Raw genomic sequence first — 21,639 nt, 5'->3', positions numbered from 1 at the left:
CAGATGGGGAGTGCAACTGTGCTAGAGCACAGGTGCAGGAACCTGCTTGCACGCTAGGTTTAAACTAGCGAGATTCTATTATCCCCACAGAGTTTACCCAACACCGCAGAGACAATATAGGGTTTACACAATGCGGCCGGCTGGCTGTGCCCGCTGAGATGAGACCTTTGTCGACTTCATCCATGTAACTTGGAGGTGTCTCGAGCTGCAAGCCTACTGGATTCGGGTAGTGCACTTGGTGAATCTTAACGGGAATCAGGGCCGATCTCACATAGTCTTTTGGGCCTTCTACTGCTCGCTAAAGAGGGTAGGAAACGGAGTTATAAGTTTGCCCAGCTGGGCCTAGTGCTGGGCAGATGCCGTAGGGCTATTCAATGGGCATGAGCGGCACGACGTGGGATAGATGTAAAGCTGACTTACTGGAAAGGGCGGTCGCAGAGAAGTATCGACTCAAGAAGGTTCGCACAGACGAACATGCGGAAAGAGATTTGGAGATGTGGGGTGAGATGGTGGACTGCTTGAGGGAGGATGGGGCAGAGGAGGAAAAACAATCTGCCTCAGTCACCTGTACCTGCAGCCCTGTCCCTCCCAAGAGCTATTGGCAGACCTGGAGTAGCTCTCATACCATTGAGTGACCTCACCGATCCTTCTTACCCCCCCAGCTGAGTGCTATTTAGGTATAGGATGTGGATGGTTGTGTGTTCAGAAGATGAGTGAGTGCTGATCCACAAACCCCCCCCCCCCCGCCTTTGGGATTCATCAATGTTATTTGCCTTCAAGATGTTCAGCACCTGCCAGTGCCTGGCTCCCCATTCCCCCCATCCTCCTCTCACTCCTCCCCCCTACGCCGCACCAGAAATTAGTAAAGGATACACAGTGTTTTGATTGGGATCCGAAGTAAGCTGGGGAGTCACTGTACTTGTACTGCATTTTTGCTAATGTTCCGGATTTTGAACCGGTGTGTTTTGTATTTTTTTATTCCTTTTTGTAAAATGTTAATAAAGAAACTTCGGAGAGGAAAAAAAAAAAGAACGATGGGTTGGAATGCTACCTCACATGAAAAACGAGGGGCTAGAAAGTGGCCCAGAGCGATTGTCGGTATTTGAGATTGATTCAAGCATTCTTCCATCACTTTGTTTTTGATGCCCTACATGTGACAAGTATGCCCAGGAGTGCGTCCCGTGCTCACTGTGCCCCTAGAACCAAGCAATACCTGGTTGATAGTCCTAACAAGGTGAAACCGATCCTTAATTGCTAGTTCTTACCGGTCGGTGTAGTTTTGCAGCTTGAAGAATTTTTTGGATTCAGATGCAGTGCATTATTCCGCCATCTAATGGTTGGGTCCGGAATTATTGTATTTCCCCTTTTTTTTCCTTCTCTTGTTGGTGGGCATTGACATGCCACCATTTGGTGTCCTCTTGTGACGTCGACATGCTTCATGTGGAAGCTCCCATATTTGGTCGCCATCTTCGGATTCTTTTTTTTTTCTGGGCTCATCCTCCCTGGTGGAGGAGGGTGCGTTCGCTAGTGAATCCAGAAAGCTGCAAAACTACACCGACAGGTAAGAAACTATACGTTTTGCAGCGTGAATCTTTTTTTGGATTTACATGCTGTGCATAGACTTTGTAGTGGTTTGCTAGTCTGGTGGTGGCTGGGTGGAAGATAAGCGCTGGTTTGTAAATAGGTGTTGTAAGACCTTTTGTCCTACCTGTGCTTCTTTATTCATCTGAATGTCCACACAGTAATGTTTTGTGAACGTGTCGACTGAAGACCATGTTGCTGCTAGGCAAATGTCTTGAATTGGGGTTTTGACCAGAAAAGCAACTGTTTCTCCTTTCTTTCTTGTTGAGTGGGCTCATTGTAATGTCTGTCCAGTTTGTTTGTGACATAACTGTTTGGCTTGTGCAATCCATCTCGCAATTGTGTTTCTGTTTACTGCTCTTCCCATAAAACTGTTAGCAAACGACACAAAACATTGCAATGTTTTTCTGTATTCTTTAGTTCTTTCTATGTAAAACAAGAGTGCTCTTCTAGCATCAAGAGTGTGCAACGCTTTCTCTGCTTGTGTCTTTGGTTTTTGGTAGAAACTAGGTATTTGTATAGCTTGGTTTAAGTGGAATTTTGATACCAGTTTTGGCATAAAATGTGGATCTGTTCTTATGACAATCCTGTCATTATGTATTTGGAAGATGGGTACATGTAATGTTAGTGCTTGCAATTTACTAAGTCTGCGTAGTGATGTTATTGCTAGTAAAAAGGCTGTCTTTGGTGTGAGCATTTGTGGTGTTGCCTAGTGTAGTGGCTCGAATGGTGCTTTCATCAGCTGAGCGAGTACTACATTTAGGTTCTATGTGGGTGCAGGCATCGTTTTTGGTGGTGTGATTCTTTTTGCTCCTTCTAGGAACCTGTTAACCATGTGAGAAGTGAAGAAACTCTTCCCGGTTTGCCCTCTTGAACATGCTACAATTGCTGCTAAGTGAACCTGCAGTGATGTGTAGATTTGTTTACTATGTAGTAAATGTGTCAAGTACTTCAAAACGTTCTTTGAGGAATCATTGAGAGTATCTTTTCCATTTTGCTTTGTAACATTTTTGTGTGGTTGGCTTTTTTGCTTCTCTTAGGACTGCCATTGTGCTGTGTTCGAGTCTTAGGTGTGCAAACTATGTCCTCAGGAGCCATGCAGCAACGCTTAGGCTCTCGGGTTCAGGGTGAAGTACTTTTCCTTTTTGCATTGTTAGTAGGGCTTGCCTTTTTGGCAATTTCTGCATTGTTCCTGGAGATATTTCCATTATCTCTGAGAACCAAGCCTCTCTCACCCACTGTGGCACGATGAGAATCATTGTCATGCGACTGATTTAGCATTTGTTGATCACTCTGTGGAGAAGTGGAATCGGGGGAAAAGCATAAGCAAATATCCCTGACCAGTCTATCCATAGCGCATTCCCCAGGGACTGATAGCAAGGTTGCCTGGATGCGAAGTGTTGGCATTTTGCATTGTGGGGTGTTGTAAATAGGTCGATTTGCAGAGTTCCCCATTTGTTGAATATTTGGTGGAGTTCCGTTTGATTCAATTCCCATTCGTGGGATGCTGACGTTTGTCTGCTCAGTCTGTCTGCGTCTACATTCACTGTCCCCTTACTTTGAGGTTGTCCATGTGGGCTCCCCATCCTATGTGGGAAGCATCTTTTGTTATGGTCACTGTTGGAGTTGGTTGAGTCAAAAGTCTACCTTGTGCTATGTTTGTCTTGTTCCACCATGCTATTTCCTGATGAACTGTCTGTGTGACAACCACGAGATCTTCCCAGCTCCCTGTTGCTTGTGACTATTGCGCTCGAAGCCATTCCTGGAATGGTCTCATGTGTAAGCGAATTTTGGGAATCAAATGAATGCATGAAGCCATCATTCCTAGCAGTTTCCCCACTGTTCTTACTGTCAGAGCTTGCCCCCTCTGGTATAGATGTGTCTCCTTGAGCAGGGCTAATATTCTCCTATTGCTTGGCAACACCTTCCCCGATATTGTATTTAATTCTGCTCCTAGAAACGCTTTTTCTTATTCTGGAGAAGATTTGTCCCAGTGTATGGAAAATTTGAGTTGATCTAGTGTCTGTATCACTTGCTGTATATGTTGTGTGCAGAGATTTTACGAGCTTGCTCTTACTAACCAGTCGTCTAGGTACGGGTATACATGGATTCCTTGCCTTCTTAGATGAGCGGCTACTGCAGCTAGGCACTTTGTGAACACTCTTGGTGCTGATTTTAGTCTGAACGCAAGCACTTTGAATTGGTAGTGTGTTTTGTTGACCACAAATCTTAATAGTTCTTGGTGTCTTTTGTTCATCAGATTGTGCAAGTAGGCATCTTTAAAGTTTTTGGTTGCCATGTAGTCTCCTTTTTGCAACTGAGGGATCACCTCTTGCAGCGTTGTCATTTCGAACCCTCAAGTTTTTATGAATTTGTTGAGAAATCTTAGGTCCAATTTTGGACATGGTGTTCCGTCTATTTTTGGAATTAGGAAGTATGTATAGAAAATGCCTTTTTTCCTTTCCCTTAGTGGTACCTGTTCTATTGCATCTTTGGCTTGTAGTTCTTGTACCTCTTGGAGTAACTGAGATAATTCTCTCTTTGAATGTATCTTCTTGTTTGGTCTTTTGTTTGGATGTTTTTTGCTTAGCTCTATGCAGTAACTATACCGCATTATGTTTAAGATCCATTTGTCTGAAGTGGAGGAAGTACTTTAATCTGCCTCCTACTGGTGTGAATGCTGTAGGAACGGTTTGTTAATAGGATGTTGTTTTTCTAATGGATTGTCTTGTTGGGTGCACACTCTGATGTTCTTAGAGTGTGTGTACGCCTTAGAATGCAGTCACTTTGTGGCAGTTTGAGTTCCGCCTCTTTGCAGAAGGCCTCTTCCCCGGGGGCGTCCACTAAAGGATGTTCTTCCTTGCTCGTATTGCCAATTTTGTTGCTGCCCTTGTTGTCCCTGGCTTACTCCTTGGTAAGCTTGTTCATATGTTTGATGCGAGGTTGTAGGTTGAGGGTGACCTCTTCCTGCTGGTCTCCTTGAGGGAGTGCCTCTACGCATGCCTCTAAATTGTAGGGCGCGCATGGATCTTGCTGTTTCACAGTTTTTTCACTTGGTTCAGCTTGTCATCCAGGACGCTTCCAAATGATTCTTATCCATTGAACGGTAAGTTCAGTATATTGTTCTGCTCTTCTGGCTTGAAACATGAGATTCGTGGCCATGCGTGCCTTCTTTTGGTGATGCAATCATCATTTGTCTGCTAGATGTTTCACGGCATCTAGGGCTGATTTGAAGCATGTGTTAGCTATGTTCTTTCCTTCTTCCACTAAGTGACTTGCTCTTTTTTGGAATTGTTCTGGTAGGTGCTTTAGTAGCTCTCCTACCTCCTCCCAATGTTGGTATGCATGTCTGTTGACTAATGCATTCCAATTTGCTATTCGGCATTGATTTGCCGCTCTTCTCTCGAACTTTATCCCTATAAAGTTGTCTGGTGGTGGACCCATGGTGGTTGGAACATTAGCCCTTTTCCTAGCAGTGGATGTTATAATGGAGTCTGCTGTCACTGATCCCTTGATGTAAATCGGGTCTTTTGAGGAATGTTTGTATTTTTTTCTCCCCTCTTCGAGTGACTGCCTTACATGTGGCAGACTCTTTAAATGCTTCTTTCCCTTGATCTAATACATTTGGCAGCATAGGGAGGAATTGGCTGCTTGATTGAGTAGGCATCAAAGTCTCTAGTAAAAAACATGATTGGGGCTTTTCTTCCTCCAGTTTTACTCCATAGGTATCTGCTGCCTTTTTGATGACTTGGTTATACATACAAATGTCATCTGGTGGTGAAGGGCTCGAAGGATATGTATCCACCGCCTCTTTTTGGGAGTCTGCGTCGAGATCTTGCCATTGTAGGTCTTGAACCTCCAAGGTTGCCAAGCCCACATAAGTTTGTTCATCGTCTTCTTCGAAGAAGAACTCTTCTTTTTCTTGTTCGCCAAGCAGTTCAGGTGTCGTTGGAGACTAACTCCTCAACGCTCTTTTCCACTTCTGTGGAAGTTTTCGGTGGTATCTTGAATTGCTTCAAGCTTTCGTCAAACTCTTTTTTCCGTCGCAAAATACTTGCTATTTCTACCTCTAGCATCTTTTTTTTTCTCTATCTTGGTCGCGCGAGTTTCCGCGTCAAGACCTTCTGCCTTCCTTTTCGTGCTTGAGGATGCAGACATGGCAGTCGAAGGCGGTTTTGACCTCTCTCGCTTCGAAGCCAAAGCGTCTTTTTCTTGACCGTCTTTCGAGGTCTTTGATTTTTTAAGGGACTTCGACGTCACTGAGTCCTTGTCTAAGGATAGGGCTGAGTGTTTGTCTTTGGACGCAACTGCTGACATCGAGGCTCAGGTCACGCAGCATGATAATTAATAAAGGAGGGCCCCAAGGTTCCTGTCTGAGCCCCACACTGTTTAATATATATTGTTGCTCCTCTTGCAAACATAAGAGCCTATGATTTTACACCTATCTCATATGCAGGCGATACCAAACATCTGCTGACTTTTAAAGATTCGTATGAGACAAGAGACCAAGAAAGGCTTGAAAGCTATCTCAGCCTGGATGGCCGCAAATTTTCTCCAGCTAAATAGTGGAAAAACTGAAATCATGCTCTTCGGTCCCGCTAACTGTTATGGTCCCCCCCCCCCCCCCCAGTGGTGGCCAAACGAACTGGAGTGCCACCTACTCCAAAATCCTCAGTGAAAAATCTGGGCATAAAATTAGACTAGAACCGAACTAAGAAAGACCAGGTGATGGCTACCACTGGCACCTTCTTTCATGTTATGAGGCTGCTAAGAAGTTTTCCCAATGCTCCCACTTGCAGGGCGCAAGACCCCAGTCCAGGCGCTGGTGATTAGTCACCTGGACTATGGCAATGCTCTTCTGCCCGTGGCCAACAAATCCCTCCTGGATAAACTCCAGGTGGTTCAGAATACAGCGTCTCGCCTTACTCACAATCTACCGGCAAGAGCTGCAGCGGTTCCTTTACTGCGTGCACTACACTGGCTGCTGGGGAGGTACAGAATCACTTTCAAAATCTGCTGCCAAGTGCACAAAGCGCTTAATGGCAAGGGACCCAGTTACATGATGGAAAAACTAATTCCCTACCGACCAATAAGGTCTCTAAGATCTACGAAGAAATCACTACTCACTATACAACAAATCAAGAAAACCCACTCAGGAGGCTGTGCATTTAACATTTGTAGCCCCCTTCCTTTGGAATAAACTTCCCTTACACCTACAAGAATGTACTGCTCATCGCAATTTTAGGAAATTATTAATAACTGAACTGTTTTAGTATCCTCGGCCACTGCAGACGGAGGTGATTCATGTGCATTACAAAAAACAAATAATAACAAACTATAGTAGTGTCTCCAGAACAAAACATTGTCCTGCAACCAGAGAAAGCTAAGAATGTGCATTAGGGAGTGTAACTCAAGTCAAAGGACTTGCTAATCATTCGCTGTGATGAAGGAATCCTGTCAGAGGCTTTGAAACATATCTTTATATTCAAAAGTAAAAACTTTAAGGTACCATCCTTGACCCAATCGCTAAACCTCTTACATATACAAGTGGAACAGATGGCAATTTTAAAATGCACCGTTGGGCCACAGAGCTTGCACGCTGGGAAGCTCCCGGCACAATCCTAAAATGATTCTTAGTCATGCATATAGCTCGGATGCACAACCTCATCGTGTCTATGTACATACAGGGTTATAGTGGAGAATTAAGTCATGCAATAAACTCGTGTTAATGACTGATTTTCTGCACAGTTTGCACTTTGTGATAAGGTTTTTTTCAATTTCCATGCTGACTACCCCAAAGACCCCACAGGCCTAAGTATGCTAAATAAAAGCGTTGAAACTTGCAATCGGTCTTAAATGTTTACCTGTCTATGAAGGTCTGAATTGTGTTGACAATACCAACAATCTAACGTCGTTCAATAGCTCAAATGCACTAGAACTAATCAGGGAGCAACAGTGGCAAAAATACAATATAAACAAATTAATAATGTTTTTTGATTTCACGTTGCTGGAAGTAGGATCATAACATTGTCAATAAACAAGAGAAAAACTGTTAATCGTACCATGACTTGGGCTCTCCAAAGTGAAGATAGTTAATGCTGTAAAGATCCATATCTTCTGTGTGCCAAGCGAAAGTCGTTTTCCACATACCAAAATAGAGGTATGGAGTATTTACACCCTCAATGGAAATGCCACAGTCTTCCCCAACCACGTCCAAAATCGTGTTTAGGTGAGAAATGTTCCATTCATTAATGTCCTGGAAACAAGATTAAATAAATTGGGTAAAAGAGCTGTTCCTACACGGGTGCCTGTGCCAGTCAAACATTTGAGTAAATATATACTTTTTTTTAGACTTTGTTGTATTGAGTTTCTCATTAAAACATAACAAAACCAAGCAATGCAAAATACAGGTTACAAATCAATGAGAATACTACCTCCGTATATCCAGACAGTGTCCTGAGTAACAGGGCACAACAATGTTATGCAGGCCACAGGAAGCCTAAGACATCCATTGAAAATAGCAGAATGGTGAGTCCAAGACATAACTCATTTACTCAAAAAGAACACATATACATACATATATACACATATATATACATACATATATACATATTATCTACTGGCGGTCGCCAGTAGATAGTTATAGTTAGGACCGAGTTCCCATAGGAAATCTGAAAATTCTATTTTGAATAACTTTGGTGCCGGTTGACTTATCTTCGTGAAATTTTCAAAACTAATGGGGCGCTCCACTCAGCTCCTACCCTGAAAGTCTCGGGGTGATTCGTCACGCGAGTTATAGTTAGCTGAACTAACTATAACGTTTTGTACGAGTGAAATGTCCAGCTAACTATAACATGTGTGAAACCTATGGTTTTTTCAGTGAATTTGCAAGGTTTTTGAAATGCTAATTCCGAACTATAACGTGTGTGAAACCTATGGATTTTCAGTGAATTTGCAAGGTTTTTTAAATGCTAATTCCGAACTATAACGTGTGTGAAACCTATGGTTTTTTCAGTGAAAATATATATATATATATATATATATATAAAATCACACTTGGCAGTCATATTCCATGCCAGGTAGCAAAAAATGAACACAATTCTCACATCTCATTTTCCGTGTCATCCCCTGATCTAGAGTCACCTTCATTCAATTTATTAAGAACCAGCCCCCAAGTCATGATTGCATCCTCAGCCTTCTCATCAGACGGGTGGGGAGCATACGGTCCTCCTACGCTACACCCCATTCACATAGGTCCAAGCCATGAGTTAGTCTGTGGCAGCCTGTCACCCACCCAGCCAATGGTTATTCTCCTTTTCACTAATAGTAATGCAATCTCGGCAAGCTTGTAGGGGATCTTGCGACCCTTGGGTCTCACCCCCACTCCAAGGAGGCAAGCCAGAAGGGTTTGGGGGATTTCAATATCAGTCTCCCCTAATATGGTTGGCACTACATGCCTACAGAAACTCGGTATGTCAGCGCAGGTCCAGGTTACAGGCAAGAAAGAAGCCCCAAGCGAAGTATAGACTTTAAACTACTATATTCCTTGAATAAAATTCATGAATTCCATATATTAGCAAATGAAAGCAACCAAAATGACTATAACTGTTTAAATTCACTCCTAGTTTAGACATAATTATATGGAAGCTGTTGAGTGTAAGCACAAACTATACAGTCACACTTGCATGGAGTGCCATTATACAAGCTTCCATATCAACAGATCATCAATCACACTAACCTACTGTATAGATAGAGACACTAAAGCACACAGGTACAGATTTACAAACTGGTACCATGCACTGGCTAGGTAAGGTACAGCAGGGATACAGATTTATGTTAAGCAAGAGCCCTGCAGGCAAATCACAGCAGCCTTCAATGGTCTCCTTTTGGGTGCGATTAGCTCATCACAGGTGGAGGTGCTTACAAGCACTTCGGATATAGGAGAACGTTATAATATTTTGGAAGACAGAGAAGCACCTTTTTAGGTCTGTCCTACAGGCATCTTTAGAGATCTTGCCAGTCTCATGTAGTAAACAGTTGCAGAATAAAAATGTATACATTACAGCATTTAGTTTGGGGTATTGAATGAGCCCACTTCCGCCACTGGTGGTCTAATGTGATGAGTGACATTTCAGCTGGTAACGTGCACATCCACCTAAAAAGAAGTGCATTTCAGAGCAAGAGCCATGGGCCAATACTGTTCTTTGCCAACGTTTTTTCCCCATTCTTAGTCTCTTTTGTATTAGTCGTCCATGTGTGTTCAATTATGTCTTCAAGTTGCACTAATTAAAAATCAATTGTACCTTTTCCTTAAACGGATAATAGTCATTTATCGGTGATGAACTTTAGAACAAAAAAGTGTTCATATACTAGTTCTAAAGGCACCAGCCTGCTAGGAAGCACAGGAACTGTTCTGTTAAAATAATATGCAAACCTTGATACATTTTTTTGAATTTAAATGTTTACTTTTCATTGTAAGTGTATGACTGCCACAATTAGGCAGTTGCATTATTTCTATTTTCAATTCTTTTTAGGTCTTGCCTGTGACAGTGCATGCACTCTCATTTGCGGGAGACCTGTTTTTTTACAAGAGGCTTGGAGCCTGCCCGCTGCTTACCATTCACAGGCTTTATTGTTGCTCTCACTGGCTGCCTCCTAAGTAGTTAGCACGTGCCAACTTCACTTACTCTTCTTTCGTCTGGAGCATGGACAAAGTAGTGACTGCTTATTCTTGATTACGGTCCTTTCGCTGCTGGCGCAGTGACTGAGGTATTCATTTTCTTGGTTTCTTCTTCCAGTCTTGTTGCTTTTATTTTATTTTTTTAGTTCTTCTTCCGGTCATGTTGCATCTTACGAACCACATCCTCTGGTCGCTTCTATCCCTCCCACCTCAACCCTGTAGTTGTCTATGCGGCTACTTTCCTCCAATTCCCCATACTCCTGTGCTCAGTGTTGCGTCTTTCCTCTCACGGCCCACCCTCTCGTTGTTGGTGTTGCTTTTTCCATCCCACCCCCACCTTCCGGCTGCTCTGCAACATGGCTGAAAGACATTAGCAAAATAATAGCTCTCAGATAAGCAAGACCTATAAGCTTTGCCAATGCAGGTTTTATTTTGTGGCCTATGATAAATGAAATAACATGGATTGAAAATGAAACCATACACAAGACTAGTCAATTCTCAAGAATTTAAAATGGATCTCAGGCCCTATAAAAGGCTTGCCAAAACTTCTATGGATTGTGGCTGCAGTAGTAATGAAGCGCTGAAGCAGCCAAAAAAAAGGCTCCAGAAACCTCAAGGTCCAGGATTTACGAGGCTTTGATGGGATTGGTAGAAGTTAAAGTATGAAAAATAAGGGTCCAAGCTAAAGGATGGCAATGAGCATGTGAGGTGAAGCATAAACTAATAGCCGAAATTGGTAAAACGGAATATCATTCTGCCCCACCTCTTCCCCTGCACTACTGTTTGGCCGTTACCAAGGTACTTGGAAGTCTGCTTTTCGGTCTGAAGTGCATGCACCCGTGTGCTGCACTTCCCATGATTGTTGAGGTCTTGCCAGAGTTCAAAGCACATATAGATCATTCCCACACTACACCTGCAGTGGAGACCGAGAAGAGGCATGGCAGTATGTAAAGTAATCTTTGTGCGGTTTTTGGGGTGATGGCTGTCTACGGATTCCAGCAGAGACAGTTCACCATTTTCCAAGTATACTGGAAAGTGCTAGCGGTAGAACCAGCTGCAGCAGCATCACTCTAAAATACAAAAGTGCTCATTATATAGGTCTACAAGCAAAGTTCACATCCCCAAAACACTCTACCTTTCTTCTGTGGATTCTAACTGCAGTAAGAATAGACTTGCACTATTACCCCTTTTATTGTGCTCTCAAGTGGGCAGTTATGGTAAAAAACATACATTCTAATCCACAGAGGGCTGTGAAAACTATGGAAATACATGCCCCTCATTGCAGCTACATGGCTGAAGGAGAGCTCAGTGTAGTGGTGCTGCAGGGTACGCTGTTCGGGTTAGAAGTCTTTACTCTCGATATCTCCTGCCTGCTCTTTGATACCTACCACACGCCCATTCTAGTTTCATTTCTGCCAGTCTCTCAATTTTGCTCTAAAATGTTCAAGCTCCTGAAAACCCATTTGTCTGCTTCCTTATAAACTGTCTGCCTCAAGCCCAGCCGTTTATTATCCCCACAACACCAGATTCACATATAACAGTGCACTTTATAAATTCACCGATGCCATCTATTCATTTTACAGACGTTCTTACATGTGGTGCTGGGTCTCACTCTAGTGCACTCCCCTTACCTCCGCTTCTTTACAAGCTTCACTGGGAGTGAGACTTTTCCGGAGTGTTGTAGCGACTCAGTTTTAAATGTGACCATGAAAAATTAAAACTCCAACACGTCTACCAATTAAAAAACAAGTTATATTCTAGCTCATTAAATTAATGTACTCCTACATCACAGTTGAAGTGAACAAAGATGATAATTCTTCAAACACAGATATCCTCGCCGATGTTTAGGTGTTCGAAACAATGGTGAAGCATTGCTCTGAAACCCCATTCAGTATATTCCCTTCTTCCCTCTCTTATTCACACTCACCATTACATACTTCTCAATGATACTGGAAACCAGTAAACTTTTGAGCTGCAAAGCCACTTTTGCAGCAGTGTACAGCACTTTAGCGCCTGTGGTAATCAAACAGATACATTAAAAGGTTATTGAAAAGCCGAATTTAAGACTGCAAAAATGTACCAAACCAATCAAAACTCTAGTATTACAAATCCCTGAATTCATAAGCTTAATTGAGTCCAATGAAGTCTCACAAGCAAAGTAGTCCATTCCTATCTAAAGAATATTTAATTCTAAAAGGCGGTCATGATAGTCTTGCAAATAAAACCAAGTCCGAGACCAAAGTAGGAAATCCGTCTTTTTTTTTTAATTTAAGATTCAGCCTGTCCTTAATCAGTTTGCAGATCGATTTCAAGCTCTATGTTCCAGGGACAGAAATAGATGTGGATGAGTTTTTGGTTCTGTTCAAGGGCCATTTGGTTTTTAGGTAGTACATTCCTAGCAAGAGGGCACAGTATTGAAATATGATGTATATGCTGTTTGAGAGTAGTACTGGATAGGTTTAAAATTTCAGGGTGTACATTGGTAGGGATTCCAGTATTGACCCCCCCTGGTTGTCCATTCACTTTGAGTTAGCAAGAAAATTGTGTGGGAACTTGGAAGATTACTTTTAACAAAGGTCACCATTTATACGTAGATAACTTCTACACTGGTGTGCAATTTTCAGAGAATTGTTCAAAGTGGACACTGTTGCTTGTGGCACAATCCACTCTAACTGAAAAGGTTACCCAAAAAAGCTTGTTTGTGAAAATAAAAAATAAAAATTAAAAACTTGAGAAGGGACAATGCAGTGCCTTGCGTAGTGATGAACTTCTAGCTGTGAAATTTTCTGACAGGAAAGATATCTACATGTTTATTACCATCCATGACAAAAGTACTTCACCTGTAACTGTTTGGGGTCAGGTTGCTGTAGTGCGCAAACCCGTGAGCATTTTAGACTACAATAAGCACATGGGCCATGTAGAGAGAGAGTAGATCAGAGGTTGGAACTTTACACTGCTGTCCATAAGGCTTACGTATGGTATAAGAAGTTGGCTATCCATTTATTCCATTTAACAACCTTCAATGTTTTTGTTATATTCAAGGACTGTTCTCCTGAGTTAGAGATGACATTTGTTCAGCTTTAGCAGTCTGTGATAGGCAGCCTTGTTGTATAGGAACAGGCAAGAGTTCCTAGAATTGCAGCGGTGGAGGATGTAGCTAAATGGAAAGATTGCCACTTTCTCAATCACAATCTTCCCACGCCCAAAAAAGGGTTTCTACGTAGGAGATGTAGAGTCTGTATCTGAAGGGGTATGCAGAAAGAGTAATATGTACTGCCCCGATTGTCCTTCTAAACCTGGCCTTTGTGAGCTAATATGTTTTAAATTGTACCACACGTAACTGAGTTTTTGGGAGCAACCATAATCATAAACGTTCCGATTTCACGGTTGGCATTAGCGTGATGTATTTAGGTAGAGCTGTTGTGTATGTAGTTCTAGTTTTGTATCTACTTCCGATTGGTTGTGCTTTCTTTTTTGTTAAAAAAATAAAGTGATGGTGGTGTGTGTGGACTGTCGTTTGATTGGCGTTGTGCGTGGACTGGTGCTCGGTTGGCGGTGTGTGTGAGCTGGCGCTTGGCTGGCAGTGTGTGTGGAGGGAATTGCTGCTGGTCTCCACACACACTGCTAGCCAAACACCAGGTCATACACTCTCAGTCAGCCACCAGCCGGTGTGATTGCAATGTTAGTCATGTTGGCATATGAAAGTATGAAAGTGATGGGCCCTTGAATGGCGCTGTCCTTCGAAGTGAGTACTAAGTGTCACGTATGAAAGGTGTGTGAATGACCAGTAAAGCGGCTGGTGCCTTGTTGCGGCTTTACAGCTCACGAGCTTGAGTCATTGGTTCAGTTTTTTGAGCTTTCAATCATTAACAGAGCATTTCATTTTGGTGAAATCTCTTGTTAATAAAATATTACATTCTTAACCTTCACTCACCCTCGTGCCACATCCAACCAGTATGTGTGTGTACTTGAGGAATAGATGGTTGTGAAGTAATATTCGTCTTTTCTGTCTCTCTCTGCCAAGGTGTACATTGTCTCTAGGGAAAATCTACCAACTCTAGATATTTTCGTAAACTGGACACCCAGGAGAGTACAGGGTGGTGTGCCTCTTGTGGATCCCAACAGGTTTTCTTACCCACAATGCCCTGCAAACCTCAAAATGTGACTAAAATTACACATTTTCCTTGCATTACTGTGCCATACGCTTCCAGAATCAGAAAGAAACCACAAATATCCTATCATCAAGTGTTCCCCTGGGTCGCTCGGTAAAGATGCTACCTCACCTATGTGGGTGGGCAAAGTGCTGTGATTAGAAAGGGATCAAAACGTATTGTGAAGACTTCTAAATTATCTGTCACAAAACAACATGGTTTTACAAGGATGGAGGAGGGGGTGGGGGGGGGGCGGTCACTTGCGTTGTTGGTCCCGGCCTTGACAGCCTTTTTGGGAAAAACCTACCAAACCCTGACATTTCTGAAAGCTAGACACCCGAGGGAGTCCAGGGAGATGTGGCTTCCGTGGATCCCCCAACGTTTTCTTAACCAGAATCCCCTACAAACCTCAGATTTAGCCAAAGGAAAAAAAAAAAAATTCCATACATTTCTGTTTGGGAAAGTTGTGGGTTCATCAGGCCATCACAAATTTCCAACCACCCAGCATTCCCACCGGTCACCTAATAAAAATGCTACCTCACTTGTGTGGGTTGGCCAAGTGTTCGCAACAGGGAAGGGCCCAAGACATATTGTGGAGACCTCAAAATTATCTATCACAAAACGACCTGGTATTGCAATGGGGTTACCTATGTTTTTGGCCCCGGGCTAGCCGGCCATCTAGAGAAATCTACCAATACCAGACATTTCTGAAAACTAGACACCTGGGGAGTCCAGGGAGGCATGGCTTGAGTGGATCCCCAAAGCTTTCATACCCAGAATCCCCTGCAAACGTCAAATTGAGATTTAAAAAAAGTTAAGTGTACTATGTGCCTCCTGTGATAAAGGCTACTAAAAAGTGCACTGAATTTAGTCTCGGCCTGGTGAGATAAAATCTATATTTTGGCTTTATTATCTAGTTTAAATAAGGTTACAAGCCTAGAGTTGTAGAAGTTTGCATATAACTGATTTCAGAGAACATAGCAGTGATATTTCAATTCCTATTTCCTCCCTGTGTGATCCAAACGCTCTTTTAACTACTTTCTTTGGTTCAGGAACAATACTTTCTGGTGAATCAAAAGGTAATTGTATCCCAGATTATAAAATGTCTTTCTTATTTTAGAAAGCCAAGGGATTGTGGTTAAGTTACCTAAGCTCAGGCAGTCCGCCATCACCTGTCTTGAGAAATCTGCCTATGGGGTGCTCCACAATGTTAACGTAGTAATAAAGGTGCCATGCTAATTTGAGTCTCAATTAAACCTAAACCCAGTTCCAAATGTACAATCAAGCAAAAGGTAGTTTTGGGGATGCATAGGAGCCTACACAAAAATGTGTTCTCTGCTACATGAAGTTTCCCAGAGATTGCCTAACTCCAACTCCATATGTGCTAGATATTAGATACTTACTTTTGTACAACTGTACCATCTCCCATACAGGCTTGTGACCCAGCCTGTTGGCAAATCTAAAAAGTGTCTCTAGTTGCCCCCACTTTTTGCACGCTCCGGGTCAATAACCTATCCCATGACCCATTTTCCTCCAATAAAATACCCAGATAATTAAAAAAAAAAAAGAGTACTTTTTCAATAGCTCTTCCTTCTTTATAGGTTGTTTTACTCTTAGCATGTTTGGGGCCACAGGTCATAACGAAGGATTCTGCTGGCTTACCTTGAGCTTAATTCTGAGCAAAAAATCATTAAACCCATTTAAAAGATTTTTCAGCCCACTTGCGGTCAATGCTAAAAGGACCACCTCATCTAAGTAGAGTAAAACAGGGACAGCTTGGGTGCCAATTTTGGGGACATCATCACTATATCATTTTAAGACTGCATCTAAAGAATGTATATAAAATAAAAAAAGAAAAGGCGCTTATATGCAGCCCTGCCTGACCCCTCTCACAACCCTTATAGGGGCTGTACAAACCCACAGCTTGATTTGAGAGTACCAATGTAAATGCCTTAACAAATCTATTAAAGGTGCCTCAACGCCAGCCTGTTCCATCAGATTCCAATAGCATGCTCCCATCGACAAAATCAAAAGGCACAGGAGAGGTCCATAAAAGCCCTATACACAGCTCCTCTCCTGGCCTTGACATATTTTCCTAAGATTAGTCTAAGATTCAGAGATTGCGCTATGGTCCCTAAACTTGGGGGGAATCCATACTGAAATGGGGTAAAAAAAAAAAAAAGCAGTTGGCATCTGCCCAAACCTCTAATTTGCCCAAGATGACATGTCCTAGAATCATTGCTGTGGAATCGATCAGAAATATTGGGTGATAACATACAGGTGAGTTTGTCACCTTTTTTAAAGATGGGCAAAGCAACAGATTCTCTCCAGATGTTAATAGGATCTCCGTACACTATAGCCCTGAATACATTTGTCATTAGCGGTCCCAAAACTCCTGATTTACTTCGAACAACTCAATCAGCACCCCATCGAGGCCTGGTCCCTTCCAATTTGCAAACCCCCTAACGGATTTAGTTACAGAAGCAACATCTATCCTATCAGTTATCTAGTTTTCATTTATGACAAGGGGGGTTAGGCCCATTTTCTTATTCAGCCGCTCCCTCTTTTTATCTGGATTAACAAAAGAACAAAAAGGTTCAACCTAGTCTTGTTCGGGGATGTGGCAATCAATCCACATCAGTGGATGGGCTGTCCGAAAAGAAAGGGCGATTAACAGTATATCAAAGAGCCTTTATCGTTCAGGTGGGCTGCTTCTTTAAATCCTTCAGCCCTGATTTCTTGTTTCTTATGGTGGAGCGCTCGTTTGTAGGTGTTTCTTGCTTCCCTAATATTGGCTACATTACGGGGGATTTTCTCAACAGCCAGCTTTAATGTCTTTAGAGGTGAAGGCACGCTGTGGAGAACCAGGAGTGTCCCGATCGCTCTGTGGGAGGTTTAGTTGAAATAAGCTCACAGGATACTGGTCTACATATTCCCAAAAAGGGTCTGTGATTTTGGTTGAATCATCTGCTTTTGATAGGCAGCATGAAATATCATTATAGACCTAATTTACTAAAGCATTAAAGAACTTGTGTAGGTCTACAGAACCCCAATTTAGGCGGACCCCCATGTTTGCCGAGTAGATAACAGGGGGTATTGTCTTACCTTCTATGCCATGATAGAGGGAAGTATGAAACTTCAGAACTACAGGATTATGGTTACTATGGGGCAGTGAACACACTTCATCGCTTGCAAGATTTTTGTACCAAATCCCTTGATAACAAAATGAAGTCTATTGTGCTGCCTGCACCCTTCCTGGGAAGGTTGGTGGGTTTCTTGTACTATTTCACTGAACATCAGAAGAAAAAGACAGAATATGCACTAAAACCAAATGATTTATGGCCTCGCCATAAACTGAATGTGCAAAGTGGCCAATATCATCCCCGTGGAAGACAGTGAATCCGCATGTGCGGGCCCCACTGAGCAAACATTTGGAAATGTTAAAATACCTGCCCATATAATCGATTTAGGCTTTTTTCCTGTCTATTAAATCTGATACTGTCTTCCCCAGCTCTTTGCTGATACCTATTTAGTGTGCCGTAAAAATGTTTAAATAAAAATGTATTGGAAGTATAATAAATTGTTTGGACAAGTTAAGATATATAATTTAATAGCATGACTTTGTTTCAATAATTTTAGACTTTAAGTTCTTATTAGAACATGCCACAAAAATGGCTAGGCCCCCCTTTCCTCTCCAAGGAACCGATGGAATTGCTTAAGAGCAGTAATATTTAAAACCATTAATTGCTAGGGAATCAAAGGCCCAGGTCTCCTGGCACCACAATATATCGAAATTCTTGATGAAAGCTAACCAATACTCATTTTGGAGTTTATGGCAGATACACGAAATATTTGAAGATAAAATCTGCAAACCCGGTTTGCCCATAGCAGTGCTAAATACAAGGGTATTGGCAACTAGGTTCGTGGGAATTAGTGTGAAGGGGAGTCACCCCTGCATCTGTTGTTATGGCTGCTTGGTTGTGGTCTCCGCTATGCAGTCAGTCATTTTCCTCCAAGTCACACAGAGCCATAATCTTGTTCTTAACGGGTAAGGCAAAATTAGACTGGGATCTGTATCAAGGTTGGTTTGGAACATTATCCCAGTTCCCCCTCTGATTTACTGAAAATGTGGGAGCTGATGCTAAATGTCTATAAAAGAATCCAAGTGGCAATATCTAAATGGAGCTCTGTTTTACCATGCCGTCCCTTGCTTGGGCCAGAATGTTCCTGGCGACCTTGAGTTTACAGACATTTAAGATAATAGTGTCACATGGAAAATTACTTTTTCCCCAGATGTATTTAACAAACTAGTAGTTTGGCTTGGAGCAGGATCAGATTCAATGTTTACTGCTGCAAGGGGCACTGGTGGGGCAGGTTGCGCTATATGAAGTAGATAAAAATCTTCTGTTGCGAGCGATAGGCAACGCTCTGCCAGTTCTAAATCATTTCTCACAAGGACTACATCCCTTACCAAAAAACTATCAGTGGTTGTGCGTGGGTTTGATTGTTGAATGTCTGTGCTGCTTACCGGGTTTTCCTTTCTTTTCCCCATGTCGTAATGATGGTGGGGGGGGTGAGAATCTACCAGTCCCACAAATTTCTTTTTGTTGACTGGTGATACAACCGAACAGCTTAACAAAGCGGGCGGAGATGGCCCGGGCGCGTCCCACACTGCGGGAAGCATTCGTACTTGGAGTGTGTCAAGGCCCGCCCACTGGTGATGGAGGCTAGGGGACAAGAGCAGCCACAAATACAGTCCTCCTACAGTCTGTACCGCAATGTGTTTTTTAGTCAAAGTTTGAGGCTTGCAAGGGATTCTGGGTAACAGAACCTGGTGAGAGCCACACAAGTCACCCCATCCTGGATTCCCTTAGGTGCCTAGTTTTAAAAAATTTACGGGTTTGTTGGTTTCTCTACATGCTGGCTGAGTCAGTGCCCAAACATCCACAGCTAAGCACATTGCGAAAAAAGGTCCGTTTTCAGTGGAAAAATGTGATGTGTCCACGTTGCGTTTTGGGCCATATCCTCATACGGGCACTAGGCCTACCCACACAAGTGAGGTACCATTTTTATCAGAAGACTTGAGGGAATGCTAGGTGGAAGATTCCAACATTTCCCATCACAGAAATGTGAGGAAAATGTGTTTTAGACACATTTTGAGGTTTGCCAGGGATTCTCGGTAACAGAACCTGGTGAGAGCCACACAAGTCAACCCATCTTGGATTCCCCTGGGTGTCTAGTTTGCAAACTTTTACATGTTTGCTAGGTTTTCCTAGGTGCGGGCTGAGCTAGCGCTCAAAATCCACAGCTAGGCACATTGCAAAAAAGGGGGCAAGCTTGCAGTGGAAAAACGTGATGTGTCCACTTTGCGTTTTAGGCTGTTTCCTGTCGCAGGCACTAGGCCTGCCGACACAAGTGAGGTACCATTTTTATCGAGAGACTTAGGGGAGCACAGAATAGTAGAACAAGTCCACCCATTTCCACTCCTAACTGGAAGGAGGGTGAAAGCACCAAAAATAGGAAAAATGGTCTGTCTTCCAGGAAAATGCCAAAACTGTGTAGAAAAATTTAGTTTTCTGATTCAAGTTGCCTGTTCCTGAAAGCTGGTGATTTTAGCACCGCGAACCCTTAGTTGATGCCATTTGCAGGGGAAAAAAATACGATTTTTCTGCAGCACTTTACCCCCAAAAAACAAAATGTAGCAGTGTTTTGGCTAACTTTTTGGTCCCCTCAAGGGAGATCCACAAACCCTGGGTACCTTTGGAATCCTCAGGATGTTAAAAAAAAAAAAAAAAAGACGCAAATATGGTGAGGAAACCTTATATGGACAAAACATTATGGCAACATAAGCGAAAACTACCCGAAATAGCCAAAAAAGGCTTAGCACAGGGGGTGAAGAGGCCTAGCAGTGAAGGGATTTAATTGTTAAACAATGCTTTCTCATAAACCACAGGACAGCTAATATTCAAAAACCTGGAAGTCAGTGCACTTGTCCTGGGTTATTGCGTAGAGACAATCTTTTCTCACTTGTTAAAAAAAACACATTGGACATGGCAGGTTGAAAACACCTCTTCCAAGGAGGGCTGTGCTTTCCACAGTACAGCTGGTAACGGGAGGCGTTATGAGAGTAAAGCACACTAACTTGTTGAGTACCTGGCAAATTCAATATAAATCCTGAATGACAGCAGCTGTCACAGCTCAGCAACTGTTTATTAGCCTTTGAGTTGGCTATTAGTCCCATGCAAAACTGTCACGAGTGGGAAGAGGATGTTAGGGATGAAGTCAAACGATGAAAAGTAAAAAAACAACTCACTTAGAAAGATAAAAGAACATTGGAGCTTTTAGATTCTGAAGTGGATGAATGCGCTAAATAAAGAAATGGCATTGGGTGGGTATACTATGACAAAATCCTATTTGAAGTAAGTGCTATTCATTTAATCAATTTTATAATAATTCACATTCTACTACACTTTATGATCAGACAAGTTCCTTTGATGCCTATCTGACATCCGGTAACAAAGACTTTCCAAGAAGAACACGTTTGAAAGCCACCAATCGACACATTTAATGTTCGTGCATGTAAAGGTTACAAAATGAAGGAGGGTCTTTGCAAGATATGATGAGCCTTCATTCCTTCCCCTCCACACACAAAGCAAGATCCTTTGAACCCAACCACCATCAGATCACTGAGTTTTATGAAAAGGGTGAAAGGAAGAACCAAGTGTGACATTGAGGACCACAGCTTACAAGTCTGCTATGGGTGACAACCTTCTTGTGGGATGGGCTGCACCCGTATAATGCGAGGGCAGATGTCCTTCATGATACAGAAGATGCAAACGACTCGCACATAGATCTATGTTCCAGCTCTTTGCTTCATTAGTGGGTATGGTACATCTGAACAACCAAGCAAAATGAAAAGGTGGTCAGAAAGTCAGATATTTGCGTCTATTCAAGTAGCCAGAAAATAGACACCCACAACTCTTGTGTGTGGGCAATTTGTGTGGAAGACAGAAGGGTCAACAAAAGGGTCACATTAATTGCCCTGTACAAAGCGACATTAGCACGTCTGTATTCTTTCTACGTCTGCCTCTTTAACCCCCATTCTGGACGGGGGGAGCAACAGGTTGAAATAACGTTTTATGTACTATGTCTACGCTCCAGTGGGACATATACAACACAATGACATGGCTATACCCACAAGATCATAATCACAAGCTGTGTGGAAAG

General features: G+C 42.6%; 1 protein-coding gene across 1 annotated transcript in view; it reads right to left on the bottom strand.

Annotated features, from left to right (window-relative positions):
* The window catches only part of KDM4C (lysine demethylase 4C), a 1,697,337-nt gene that overhangs the window by 1,381,912 nt on the left and 293,786 nt on the right, over positions 1-21,639 (bottom strand). The window contains exon 5 of the mRNA XM_085633463.1: positions 7,644-7,837. Within this exon, the coding sequence (XP_085489589.1) occupies positions 7,644-7,837 (194 nt within the window). The remainder of the gene's footprint in view (positions 1-7,643; positions 7,838-21,639) is intronic.

This window comes from Triturus cristatus, chromosome 2_1, assembly GCF_964204655.1.
Source record: "Triturus cristatus chromosome 2_1, aTriCri1.1, whole genome shotgun sequence".
Lineage (NCBI taxonomy): Eukaryota > Metazoa > Chordata > Amphibia > Caudata > Salamandridae > Triturus > Triturus cristatus.
Note: the sequence above shows the minus strand (reverse complement) of the source record. Positions and strands in the feature narration are given on the sequence as shown.